We start from the raw sequence: 14,762 nt of genomic DNA on the forward strand, positions 1-14,762 counted from the left end.
GGATCCTTAGGCTGAGTCTAAGGGTAGAGCACAGCTTCTTCACAGATTGTTTCAATGAGTACCTTCTTTTCTGAGGTTTCTTGTGCATGTGGAATGAGGTAAACACCTTTATCTTTGACAGCTATATCTTTTTCTCTAAACAGCTGTTCTGTTGCCTCTGCAAAAATGGTCATTTGTTGTTTTGATCTTGAGGCTTGTCTTTTAGAAATTTGGATAAAAATAACCTACTCATTTCCCATAGCTGATACCAGGTTACCAGATGTCACTGAGCTTCACTAATAGTTTGAATGACGTTTAACACAAAACCTGGAGGTGAAAAGCCCTGTGCCCTGTGCAGTGGTATGTTATTCTGTACCGTTCCCTTACGTCAAAAAAAGGAGAAAAATGAACTTTATTCAGCCTTTTTCATAGCTTCACCGTTATTCCAAATCTTCTTGATGAAATTGTGGTTTAAAGTTGTATTGCTGTCCTCCTTGTTCCCTCTGCTCTTTCTACTGCAATTGGAGTACATGAAGTTCTCTTGAAGACCTTTCATATTCTGAGTAGAAACTTGTCTTAGTCCTGGTGCTCCTTAATTTTTTCTTCTTCAGACTTGCTTTCTGTATAATTCAATAATACAACTACATTCCAGTGAGTTTCCAAGTAGCTGTAGGTTCAATCTTTCCTGATGTTATTACATCCTGGTGTTATTACAATGTTTATTAGCATCTTCTGTTCTTTGTTATTAATGAGAATTTTCCTCGTTCTGATCTTCTTTGTGTGTGTGTGTGTGTGTCTTTCTTCACAGCTCACATTTTCTATTGTGACTCTCAATTATGTTCCTATTCTTCTTATTCTTCCCCATATTCTTGTGATTCAGTCTGTCTCAGATATTTCTAGTGTTTGTCAAATTAATTCCAATTACTTTGAAAATAATAAAAAAAGAAAAATGTTTCTTCTTTTCTGACTGAACTGTCAGTTGTGTTGTCATCAACACTGTTGCCAACTCTGGAAATTTGGTGGTGTTTTTCTTGTTGTGTTCCATTTTGCCCCATCCATTTTCTAAGTGTCTTATATGTCTATGTATTGTTCTTAAAGGGAAAGAAGAAAAAGCAATCTTGATATTCCAAAATCACCTTTCTGGTCTATTGATTTAACCAGAAGGATGTAGAAAATTTCATGTTTGTGTCTCTTTGCTATTGAACCTCATATTTCTTTCCTGACTTTTCACTGCGCAAGCTATGCAAACTGGTGGTTCTAACATTTCTTTTACTGTTTCTCAGCATTCAGCTTTCTCTCTGTTTTTATCTGCCTAAAATCTTTTTACCCCTATTTGGTTGCATATTGAATGGACATATATTCATTTTTAAGTTTACTTCAGCAATGTTTGTCTCTTCACTATTTTGTAAGATGACACTTTTAGGCTAACTTTTCAAAGAATTATTATTATTGTAAATAAGCTATTGCAAGTTCTGTGTAATGGAACTATAGATGGGTATTAACATATTAAAGCCCGACATCAATAAAGCCTAATGGCAAAACTATCTGAATAAATAAATGAGACAAAAAATGTAATAGAATTTTTATTCTCTTTGTAATAAAACATGGTGAACAAAATTATCTACATATAAAAATACAATTTTTTTTGTAGTCTCAATTAGGCAGTATGATGTTCAGCTAATTCAACAAATATCACTTAGAAGGTGTTATAAATTTAATCCTCCACCATATATCTCATGTTCATCTGTTTGCTTTTGTAAAACTCATATCTGGAAGCTATAATCCAGCTGTCTGACATCTCAGGGACCAGATATAGGATGTTGTCTGCCTTTCTGAGAAATTATTTCAGCAGTTTTCAGTTTGCACAGAGCCTTCTGAAGCATCATAAGTTCCTTGACAGTCTGAGGTTCAAAGGTGAGGGGGGCTGACTGCTGGCCTAGGTCCTTAATCCCACACTAGTGTGGCTGTCTTGAACAGCACATTAATATGGGGCAAGATGGCACACCTTCCAGTGCCGCTGACTCCTTTCCCGTCTCTGATGCACCTGCTCATTTGCAATGATGAGCAGTTGCACAGGAAAATAAACTGTTTTCCTATATTCAAGGTCAGAAGTGTAGTCTTAATTTTCTGAAATTCCTGTGTCAGGGGACTCTTTTTTCCACTTATTTCACCTAGGGGATTGGGGGGGGGGGGGGGGGGGGGGGGTGGCGGGGGTGGCAAATTGCATTACAATATCTTTCTTTTTAATGAAATACAGAGAATCCTGACATTTCTGATCAGCACCTAAAAGTTTACAACACTACTTGTAAAATAATAAAAATAGCTTTCAAAAGGTCTTGGAGCCTACTAAAATCAATCTTATTTGCCAAAAAGTAGGGAACGCTTTAAAAGTCAATGTGCTAACACAGATGTTAATCTTAAAGGATTCACATATAATTTACTCAATACATTAAATTTACTATATCTAGTATAATTTCAAATTGTGCATTAAAAATACGTTATGAAATCTCATTCCTACCTGCTGAATGGCTGCCAAGTTTGGGAATGCAAGAACATTTGGTTGTTTTACCCCTTCAACACAGTCCCACATTGAATTTTTAAATGTCCATAAAATTCTAAAAGCCTCCAAATGCCAGATTGGAACATTTAAAACTTTGAAAGTCATAGTGCAACACTTTTTTGAATAACTCTGGTAGCAGGACTAAGACCCCAGCTTCTCAATATAATTAAGTTCTGAGTTGCTGACTTCAGGTTTAGAACTGTATTTTCCTCCATAAACCCATCTCTGTTAAGTGTAAAACAAATTAATGTTTTGTGACATTTAGAAATCTTTGCAGAACACAAAGGGGGAATGCACAGGTGGATGGTTGGGTGACATTTTGTAAAAGTTCAATCTTGGGCAGAGTTTAGTGTCATTAAAGTTAACAGTGTAGATAACCACTGAGAGTCTCTGAAAGTCTGAAAATAACAATTATTTTTCAATATGCTTATTTTTTTTCTCTTCTAATATCAGTTCTGACAAAATTTTCAACAACTATTTTTTTTTCATAGTCAACAAAATAAGCTAAATAAAACTTTGGCTGGGATATATACTTTCCATCTCACTTTTTTATATACTTCAGACCAGTATATTTGAAAGAAAATACAGTTGGCATCAGCGTTGTCCTGGAAGCCAAATAAAGCTTCATGTATTATGTGATTTAAGTATGAAATTATGTATCTATAATGGGATCTCAGTTTTTATTAAATATCAAACCCTGGAAAATTCAAGTATAATTTGGTGTTTATTTCCACATATTTCATACTGCTCACCTTTTAAGAAACTGAGGATATAATTTTCTAACTGTGGATGAACAGTAAAAGCTGGTTCTGAACAAATCAAAACACATAATGTTATTTCCAGGAGAACTGACTGTAGCATGTGGTAGTTGGTGGCAAGTTACCACAATGAATGTAGTCAATTATTAAAGTTGTCCATACAGTGTTGAACTTCTTGAATGAGCTGCTGGCCTGTCATTTCATAATGAGAGCCTAACCAGGATGCCTTTAGACCCCAGAAACCAGTTTTTCTTTTTTTGATGAGCCAAAAGAGAAACCTGTTGGCAAGATAGACAGCTTCAGCATTAATGGGTGCAAGGACAAGAAGTCATGGCTCTGTGGAAAACAAGGAAAATGGTTCCTCAGAAGTGTGGAGAGGTATAAATTTTTCTTAAGTGGCTCCACATATTTGCTGGAAGCAGGGATATCATTATACCAAAGGATGCCCTAAAATTTCTGGTAACCATCAAAACTACTGCTAACTCTGGCTGCTAATTTGCTGCTAATGTCTTGCTGGTATACTTCTCTGTGGTTACATTCTCTCTCTACATTTACTATTCTGACACTTCCTTTATGGCCTCTTTAAACTCAGCTTTTGGACTTGAGTATACATGTTTGTTGAGACATGGCTTTGCAGGCTGTGAGACACCCTCGCCAAACAAGTAACAACTTCTTGAAGCCATTCCATTGCTGGACTGATGCAAACAATAAGGCAATATTACTCACGTTTGTTGACATCTATTGTTATGATTATTGCCATTATACCCCAACTCCCCGAAGTATTGTTTAAATACATGATATAAGAGATGAAAGCAAACAGTGAAAAAGCAAAAAGGAAATCTCATGTAGTTCTTAATTTTTGGCATCGCATAATTAAACCATCTTCTTTAATGTTATTTTTGCCAGTATCTAATTAGCAGAGCCATCTGCCTAAGAAGTGTTGGACCATCTGTCTGGAATACTGTTCTGTTCCTTTTTTTTTTTTGGTTCTTGACTAATTAACTTCTTTCACTATGAAATATTGTACATTCTGTTTCTACACTGCAAAGAAGTTCATTTATATATATATGTATGTATACCTGCCTACATGTATGTATTGTATCTATGAAGCTATAGGAATATAGTTATTCCAGGAGATCTGATTGTATACTGTTAAGTGTGCATTTTCTACTAATATAGGTGAAAGCCATGTGGGTTTTGTTGACCTGTAAATGGAACTAATGCATATCTCACCTAATATACACTAATTGACCAGTCCTTGCTTTGATTGTGTTCATACTTGGCAAAATTTCCTGTCTGTGTTTACTAGTTAAAATTAGAGTTGTGGAAAATAGCTATAATAGAGTTATTTACTTATGGTTTTGATTTTTTTTTCTTTCATTTTGTATTTTTATTTTCTGGAAAATTATGGAATAGTTTAGGTTGGAAGAGATATCTTAATGTCTTGCCAGAGGACTTACTATGTTGCTGCATGTTGGAAATGAAGAAAAGCCCTTGAGAGTTAGTTCTTAACTGGGAGGGACACTTATTATTCACTGTTTTCTTATTTTCCTTCTATTTTAGTGTTCTTCTAAGGCATTTAAATAAATCAGTTTATATTGGGTATTTTTATTTGATTTCCCTTGGAGCTAACCTATTTGCATTTATTGAGTTTGCTCATTGAAGATACAATTGTTTGACTTTTAAGTAAAACTCTATCATGCACCCAAACAGAGAAGTTTTGGAAATACATTTGTTGTTCCAAAGACTACGGTTATTTTTGATTTTGTAACTTTTAACTTAACATTGGTAGGTGTTAGATGTATATCTTTCTTTATTTTTGAAGATAATTGTTTCATTATATAGCTTGAATTGGAATTTGTTTTCTGGCTGGAATTTCTCCCTTCTCATTGCCCTTTGAAATGCCAGGAACAAATTCACCTAAAGTTTTCAAAGTGCTTTCTGAACATCGATGATAGAATGTCTGAAAACACTGATACAGTTATTTACAGTAGAGCTTGTGCAGGAAGATGTCTGCCATCAGCTTGACACTTGTGTTCAAACTGAGAGCTTAAGTGTGCACCAAAGCCATGTTTCTATTCAGTCTGATCTTATGTCAGGTCTATACAGAGCTTTTTTTTTTTTTTTTTTTTTTTTTTTTTTAAATGAAGAAAACAATCTGTTCAAAATTGAACTGTGACTTTCTTATCTGACTACACTGTGCCAAGTTCAGTCCTCAGGCTTGGTCACACAATTTGAGTTTTGCAGGGGTAAAAATCTCACTGCAAATTTTTTCTACAGTTCTACCGGTGAGTGTCAAATAATTAAGGTTTATTTATATCTACTAGATTGTAGCTATGTAGATTAGGAAATTAGAAACAAACTAAACCAAGACATTACATTTACAGAGGTGCTTGAAAGAGTCTATTTATAGCAGTATTTATGAGGCATGCAGCTGTACTAGAATCAGGTTGCTATCAAAGACAGAATGATGTGCTACCTTATATGCGACTCCTTACCCTATACAGGTATGCTCTTTGTGAAGACAGTACCTGTAGCTGATGTACTACCATACTTATTTTCTCCACCAATAACACTCAAATTCTTGTTCCTTCCTTCCCCAGAGCAAAGAAAAACACGAGTCTCTATAATTCGGTTCAGTGCATTTTGTTGCCAGCTTAAGTAGAATTACAATATTAATTAAAAACAGTATGTGGAGCACTGGAGGTTGTTTCGTCATATGAAAATTGGAGCTGCTTTTTTAAGACATGTAGGAAAGAACAGATCCTAACAGGATAAACTTTAGGTGTGCTGGCCTTGAAAGGGATAAAATATCCAACATGGTATTCATATTTTATTCTCTACACTGCTTAGCTAAACTTTGCTGGGTATATTGGTAAATGGTGCAAAGCAGGAGAATATGTCAGTTTAAGGCAAGCAACGAATAATACTAACTTTTCTAAGTTAACCTGTTTTTGCTCTTGTTCTCTAAAATAAAATAATCTGTATGTGTCAGACTACTCTTTCAGAATTTAAACTTTAAACTCTTCATCTGCTAGTAACAAAAATCACATTGTTATTATTCTGTTGGGACATTTTGTTTTGTCTGTATGTATTAAAGATTCAGGACAAATTTTTCTCCTGTTGCTTTTTTCCACATTGAAATGACATTTAACTTGATGAGTTTCCACCTGTCTTCCTCCTGTGTATTACTAGTAGGCTTTGTTGAATAACTGAATTTCCATTTTGTGAGAAAGGCCCTCAAATTTCCTGGAGATTAAAAGGAAAAAAAATCTCTGTATATATAAATGTTAGTTTATATCTGGTCTTTTCATTTAATCAGTAACAGGGCATATGCATTTATTACTGAAATATGTATGACCCTTGGGGACCAACATATAAGAGTCTGATCTACCCAGCTCTCTTCAGATGCTTTTGTAATAAACTTCATTTGCAGCCTGCTCTATTATTGTCTCCTCCAGCAGTGGAATCCAGTGCTATAGGGCTATAAAGTATATCTGATTTCAGAGATGACACTTAACTTTGTCACTAGTTTGTCTGTATGTACTTATTATCCAGACAGTATTATTCTTTTGGCATGTGTTGTCCTGAAGAGGGTTTTCCCAGAAAGTTAGAAAGTGTATGTATTTCTGCATAGTTACAATAGTTTACAATAGAATACAATGGTTCTATTTGGGTTCTTGTATTTGCTCTCAACTATTGTACTCAAATATATAGCACAGTGTTTTAATGTTTAGTATCCTTATTTGAGTCTATGCATTTCATGGATGCAGAAGAAAGAGATTAAAGTTTTCTTTCAGTTATACTAATAATTGCATTAGTGGTTTTGTGACCTGCTCGTGGAAGTGCACTGTATACTTTTCTGAGATTTCATGGAAAACCTGAAGAACTGTCACTTCTGGCTTCTGAATTTCTTGTCCCCAAAGCCTGTTGTTTGTCTTTTCCGAAACATTTCAGTGCCTGAGAAATGTACTTAATTTGTTTGATTTATGACATTGCATGATTTTTGCATTTTACATCTTTCTCTTTCAAATGACTCTTTTACCATGGACTTAGAGCCAATTGAAAGCTGGATGTTTTGTCACTGAAAATTGATTTATTGATAAACATTTTATCTTGATTCCAATCTTTCTGTCTTCTTTCTTCCTGCTGTTCATGCTCAGCATATTCTTCTCAGTTCAGTTTTGGCAAGAACATTCCTTCTAACCATACTTTTCAGTACCCATATTCCAAGAAGTCTTTGTATCCTGACCTCCTACTAGTAACTTTGGCATTTCTTCAGGCATTTCAACTTTGTGTTGTTTAAAGATAATATATTCAATATAAGGTACTTGTATCTATAGCTATGTAAGATAAAGGTTCAGTGTGTCCTAATGAATTGATAAGGAACCTACACTGCTTATCCAAGAGCAGTCATTTGCAGTGTTGTCACCATTATAGAGGTGAATTTTGCATTAAAGAATCAAAAATGTTGAGTCATTGCTGCTTTTTTTATCTAATATAGGGTAAGATACATTTTGTTATAGATGCTATGGTCATTTGCAAGTTGACTTTTCCAGAAATTTTCAATATAATCCCCAACATGCTGTGGTCATTTATCTGCAAAAGAAAATGTTTTAAATGGAAAGGCTTGGGCTGGAGTAAGAGAAGCAATGATGTTTGTTTTATATGTCTTTATTTCCTGAAATGAAAAGCTCATTCTTGGGCTAGTTGAAAAGCAAATCAGAGTAGTACATAGTATACTCTGCAGGCATTTTTCCCCTTTGTTTAAACAGGCTTTCACCCTGTTATTTTTATTAATTATAGATTCTGCTATTAATATAGTCTCCATTGAAAGACAGGTACAAAAGATTGCGGATATTAAATCTGAATGAATTCTCTCATTATTTCCTGGTAAACAAAACTTAAAAAGCTGTGATTTCAATAATTAAGCAGCAGTGGTTAGTTTAGTAATCTTAGTTCTTCCTGGTAAAATTTAAAATGCTTTGTGACATTTCTATAAAGAACAAGTAGATGGGCACTGTTGATGTGAAAGCAAGCAGGGTGATTTAAAATGCACTCAAACTACACAGCACACACAGGCATTCAAATATGTGCACGTATTGGCACATAAACACCAAGCAGAGGACCTGCTCCACTGAACAATACAGTTTGTAAGTCATAGCTGTTGAATGGTAAATATGGAAATAATTGGAATTAACTCAGGCAGTGAAACTGTAGTGATGCAGACTAGACTTCCAGTCCTGGCATAAATCTGTTGAAGCAGAGAGACAGTTCAAAAATGAGGATAAATTGCTTCTGCTTTGCAGTGCTCCATTTCACTCTTGTCTTGCATGTGTCTGCTTGTTGCTCCTTTCCTTCAATCGATGTTTTAGCTTCTTCTGATTACTGCTGCAGTCACACCTTGAGCAACTAAAATCTCCATTTCACACTTGAGAGAAATTCTGCAAAAGCAGCAGGAGTGCAGCCTTTCCCAACACACAAGGTCTCTCAGCAGAGCTGACCCCAGGTGTAATGTGGCCCGGCTCTGCTGGGGAGAAAAGGTTGTCCTTTCCCCATGTTCTTAGCTGCTTAGCTTAGTGAGGCTGAGACAAAAGCAGCTAGTTAGCGTCAAATGCGATTGGGGTTCGTTCTGCTGAAGCTGTAGGTACAGTGATTCATGGGGATGGCCAGTTTCACTTTGGATTAAGACACTGAAAGCCCATGAACAGCAAAACTACATTTCTAAGGAGAAAAAGCTTGTAAGGTGATTATGGATAGAACCATCCCCAGTTAATCATCAGTATGCCTGAAGCACGTGTCTCAAGCATGGGCTTACATGGCTGAGTTTTACATCTCTGTGTTCCCTGCATTTCTAATTAATTTCTGTTGGTTACAGGCAGTGGAATGGCAATGTGATGAAGCTACTAAAAGAGCCTGTTACAGTAAAGGCAAATCAAAGGTAAGCATGAGACAGTTATGCTTTTACAAAATTTTTACTAGCAGCTATAATTCAGTGTATAAATCTCTACCTTATGTAGTTGTGCTATCTCCCATTCTTTTCTGAATAAAGTTGTAGTAAAACAGTATGACACTGATGTATGTGCAAAGGAATAAAAAAACAATATAGGGAGGTGTGGGGTGGGAGGAACAGTCACATGATGATGTTGTGAAGAGATCAAGGAATTGAGTTTCTAATAATTTACTGTTTGGACTCTACAACATGTCATGTGTAATGGGCTGTATTCTCATTTCATTTTCAAAGCTGTAAATCCCATATAGCTGTGTAATTTCTTTGTAAAATTGTCAATTTGTTTTCCTGTGTATTAGATGCAGTTTTTGGAACATTTATATTTCATACGTAATGATGCTATGAAGAAAATAGTATGTCATTCACTAAACTTATGGACATGGGCCTTGATATTATTTTTAGTATTCAGAACCAGTTTCTTATCTGGCCAACTATCATTTCTTTTATTCAGAACAGTTAAATGCAGTCCTAAGATGGAACCTGTGCTAAAGCCATGTTCTTTAGTGGCTGTCCTGAGTTGAAAGTAGTTATGAAATTAAGTATAAAATCAACTAGAAATGCATGCAATATATGTCTATAATTATTATGCTGTTTAATGGTTAAAGTTAATTGAGTTAAAATGTAAAGGAGAAACACAGAAGTACATTGCACAATAACTACAAGTGAACACACTTGATTTCAGGACTCACATTCAGTAAAATATGTTGGCATACCTTGCTGATGAGCAAAACTCAAAAGACAAAACAAAGAAGGAAACAATAGAACATAAAACCTTACCAAGCTTGAAAAATGTATTACAAATGTTCATGCCTTCTAGTAAAGGACAGGTCTCTTCTGCATTGTCTACACAGTTATATACATATAATCACTGACCTTTAACATCTCCCATCAAGCAAAGCAGTTCATTTTCAGGTTTTCTTACTAAGTGCTGGAAAATAATGTTGCAGTGTGGCCATGGCCTATCTGTTCCCATCTGAGGTTGAAGAAGAAGAATGATCTCATTACAGAATCATGTCCATGTTATACTGTGAGGAGAGAAAAAGACTGAATTAGCTGGGGAAAATAAATAAATAAATAAATAAATAAAAAGAAGGGGGAAAAAAAGAAAAATATGCACTGTAAAGTACGGAAGATTATTGTCTTTATGGAGGAACATCTTTCACTGTAGATTGATTTTACAGCACTGAGAAAAGGAATTAAGGATGGCATTGCCTTTTTTATTCTTCTCCTTTCCCTTTCTTCCCATCCCAGCGTGAGAAACATATATTTAAGAATTACTGATAACTAGACATTAACATGCAGAATTTACTAGCTGTGTATAGAAGGTATTAATAGCTAGAGAAAAGGAATGGGCAATATTTTACTTTAAAATTACTGACTTGTGTGAAGGCTTTAATGGCAGAAATAGATTATAGATCAGAATGCTTACTAGATGCTTACTTGTTGACCTGCAGAGAGAAAAGAACTTTGTGGACCTCATATTTTAGACAAATGTTTCATTTTGTAAATTGTTATTTCTCCTAGAATATTTGTAGTCTGTCATGTAATATACCCTTCAAGCCTTCACCCTTAGCTTTCAGGTGACATAATCTGAAGTTAAAGAGCTTGCTCTGGTGACACTAGAATATTGTTATTTGGCATTGATTGAAGTGTGTACAGAGAAGAAAATATCATGGTAGGAATGCAATGTATAACTAAAAGTTTATACCTCTGTTTTACAGTTATTTTTGAAATTTAAAACTGTGAGAATAACATTCAGCTCATCTGAAAGTCATAGTGCAGTGACTGTAATCTAACATGATGGATGAAAATGATGGTAAATTTGAGGCTATAGTGGTATACTTTGACTATTACGTTGACAGTACTCTTTGTGGTTTAATATCCATGTTCCTTTCAACAGTGCAGAAGCATATGTTGCCATTAAATAATTTTGCTCAGAGAAATACTCAACACTTGTGAAATGTGTTCAAGAATGGCTGTTAGTGTAGTACATACATACATGTTTTCATTCATGCTCATCACACCTTTTTGTAGAAGTGATTGAAAGTTATGCTGTCACTGTACAATAGTATATATTCTATTCTAATAAAGACCTCTAAGATTTCAATACTTAAGAGGTGCTTATAGGAAAGATGAAAGAAAACTTTTCACCAAGGCCTGTAATGATAGGACAAAGAATAATGATCTCAAAGAAGAGGCTAGATATAGATTATAGATTATTATTATAAAGGGTTTTTGTTGTTGTTTGTTGTTGTTGTTGTTGTTGTTTGTTTTTAACCACAAGGGTGGTGAGGCACTGAAAGGAGTTGCTCAAAGAGGCTGTGGATGCTCCATCACTGGAAATGTTCAAAGGCAGGTTGGATGGGGCTTTGGGCGACTTGATTTAATATAAGGTGTCCCTGCTCCTGGCAGGAGTGTTGGACTTGATGTTCTTATCTAAGGTCCCTTCTAACCCAAACTGTTCTATGATGCTGTGATTGTTTCTTAGTATTGTTACTATTTGGATAAAGATTTAATGTTTCATTTGGATCTGTAGCCTTTCTCTTCATTCACAATCTAGAAGAGAAGTACAATTTCATCAAGTCTTCGTCAAGTTTAAGGCCAGAGAAAGGATAACCTGATGATATATGTCTTTTGCTGACTTATGCCCAAGACTAAAAGGAGTTCATGACACACGTTATTTTTAAGAGCCATACTCTTTGTATTGGGAGAATTTATGCATGCAGATGAGGAAAGCACCTGATCCGTGGCATGCTCCTCTTCCTAATGAAACCATGGCAGCCTTCACTTGAAAAAAATGGGAATTAGCAGACCTGGAGGAATTCATTTCAGTGGTACAGTGAATTGTACTTTTACAGAGGAACTCCCCCTGGAAGGTTCCAGTTCCTATTACCAGAAAGGCTGCTTCCTTGTTTGTTGTTGCATAAGTAGATCCAGATTAAACTGGGGAGTTGCTGGGGATTTCATTTCTGTAAAAATTCTCAGGGCGACTTCAGATTTCAGGCCAGATATATGTGTGACTGGAGGGAGGGGACAGGAAAGACTGGAGACAAAATATACAAGGCAAGCCCAGACAATGGCAAAGGAATGGTAAGGATTACAAGGATGGCTGTGGGTAAGTTATTCACTTAGATCCTGGTTTCTCTTGAAGCTCTTCTGACCACAGACCAGTGTGGGGGCAGTGAGTTCAGGCGGAAAAGCTCAAAGTCAGTTTGCTGATGGAGTCCCCTGAAATCAGAAGCCAGCTTCGAACCCTGAAGCAACTCTAGCTGTTTGGAGATAATGGTCAGTTAAACGCAACTTTGGTGTTGTTATTGAGAAAGAAGCTGCACGGAATTTTTGCCCCTAGCTGTTAGCAGTAGTTGTTGTTCTGAGGTTTATACTTTAGGAGCCAATGAGGGAAAAGAGCTGGAGAGAAAAATATACAGGGACATCTGTCACATCTGACAGTGTAATGCGCACTTGACTTTTGAAGGCTGATGTTTGTTACTGAGACTTCGTACATTTATCTACCAATGTAAGCAGTTGCTTAAAATAACTAGTGGCTTCAAGAGTGAGCCAGACAAAATAATGTCCTTGTGGCCAGCATGTGTTAGCATTTAGAAGTCTAAAGTGCCACACATGATTAAGAGAATAAATTTGGCCATTTCAACTGGCACTTGTGGTAAGAACTTTTATAAATGAAAAAATACAAATACATGAGGGAAAAAGTAAAATAAAATAAAATAAGAGATTAAAAACAATGTAGTCAAGCATCTTACCGCTTGCTTATTTAAGATTGTAATGGTTGCATGTATTAGCATATGAATTTTCTATAAAAGTATTAAAAATATAAGAATGGATATATTTAAAATATTAGCCTATACAACAGACATTGCGGCAAATGGATAAGTAACTGTAGCCAGATTGTCCTTAAACTGTCAAGTAGGTGTTAAAATTAAGTAGTAGCTTGGCTGCTAAATTGTTTCAAATAGCTCTGTTTTCTTTAAGGTATACTGATATAAAAGTAGACAGTACTTGCTCAATTAATTTCTTTTTCTTTAAAAGGTATTTTTATGGGGCAGTAAGAAAACATGGGCAAAGAAGTAAAGATGAAATGTAGAATAAGTCTACATAAAAGATGGCCATGAAAGCTACCACCATCCTCCAAAATGGGAGGGGAACACCTTTGATTTTAAAGTCACAAACGCTGCTTCTATAACACACACCTCTTTTTTTTTTTTTTTTTCAGATTTGAAAGTGAAAGTTTTTACTCCAGAGCTAGAAAAGTGATTCTAAATATTTTAATTGACCAAATTTAATTTAATCATTTTTCAATATGTTTTTGGGTGGTGATTGTTTTATTCATTACTAATGTTTTGTTTTGTATTATTTTGGATTTGTTGTATGAAGAAAATAACCAATTGTATAAGCCACTTTTTCAGCTCTGATTTTGTTGTACTATGTACCCAACAAAAGTTTGCTCTGAGATATCTTATTTGCCCTGTTGCACTGTGGATGCTTGTGAAGTTTGCACAGGACTTGGGAACATTAAAGAAAAGAATCTTGTGAATCTCAGGAATGTCAGAGTTTTAAAAAATTACATTATTTTTGAACAAAAAGAGTGGGTGATCAGCATGCGAATAATTTGTCAATGGCACTTTTTCAGGGAGTTCTGGAATATGAAGAGGAGAGGTTGGATGGGCTGTAATGTCAGAACCCACTTATTTTTCCTACACTTAGATTCCATAAATTGCAGCAAAGGGCGAGATGGAAACAGCCCAAAGAATAAAGTACTGTGTTAATTTATATGAAACTCCCTGAACATCCTTCATTCTCTCTCTTTCAAAAACCAAACCAAACAAATGAAAACAAAAACAAAACAAGAAAAAAAAAAAACTTTTTCTTTTTTTTTAATGTGTGTGTAGTTAGAACAACATGCATCAAGGAAACTGCCCAGCAGCAGAAGTGAAATAATTGCACTTTAAAAGGCTTGTTGCACTGCCAGGCTCTGTTATATGGTTGCATTTTAACTTCTGTTTGTTTGAAAGAGTATTAAGATGACAGTCTTTGTAAATTCAAGATAAAGACATTGTATTTTTACCCAGCGTGAATCTTCTCTTAGTTTTAAAATGTTTGACAATTACACTTAAGGCTCAAAGAGAAGGTTCTAAAAGCTAAGTTTTCATGAGAGACTAATGCAGTTTCTTTTGTACGTGCGTTTTTTGAAGATATGTGGTTAGTTTTGAATGTGTTTTCTGATGTTTTATGGTTTTTTTTGTTTTATTATTATTATTATTCAGAAATCTTAAATGTATTTTGTCCATCTTGCTTCATCTTGCTTTATTTTGTGCCTCATGAATTTATTCATAATTATATTAGTCTTTCAACATGAGAGTCTATTTGTAAGATAAACAAGCAATATACTTAATATAACCATAGGACCAGATAATGGGACTTCTGCACTGTTACCATT

At 35.1% G+C, this 14,762-nt stretch overlaps 1 protein-coding gene across 6 annotated transcripts in view; it reads left to right on the plus strand.

The window, feature by feature from the left end:
• The window catches only part of SEMA5A (semaphorin 5A), a 336,661-nt gene that overhangs the window by 175,765 nt on the left and 146,134 nt on the right, over window positions 1–14,762 (plus strand). For all 6 annotated transcript variants that reach the window (XM_048076435.2, XM_013182023.3, XM_013182027.3 and 3 more), the window contains exon 6: window positions 9,176–9,238. In XM_048076435.2, the coding sequence (XP_047932392.1) occupies window positions 9,176–9,238 (63 nt within the window). The remainder of the gene's footprint in view (window positions 1–9,175; window positions 9,239–14,762) is intronic.

Source organism: Anser cygnoides, chromosome 2 (assembly GCF_040182565.1).
Source record: "Anser cygnoides isolate HZ-2024a breed goose chromosome 2, Taihu_goose_T2T_genome, whole genome shotgun sequence".
Taxonomy (NCBI): domain Eukaryota; kingdom Metazoa; phylum Chordata; class Aves; order Anseriformes; family Anatidae; genus Anser; species Anser cygnoides.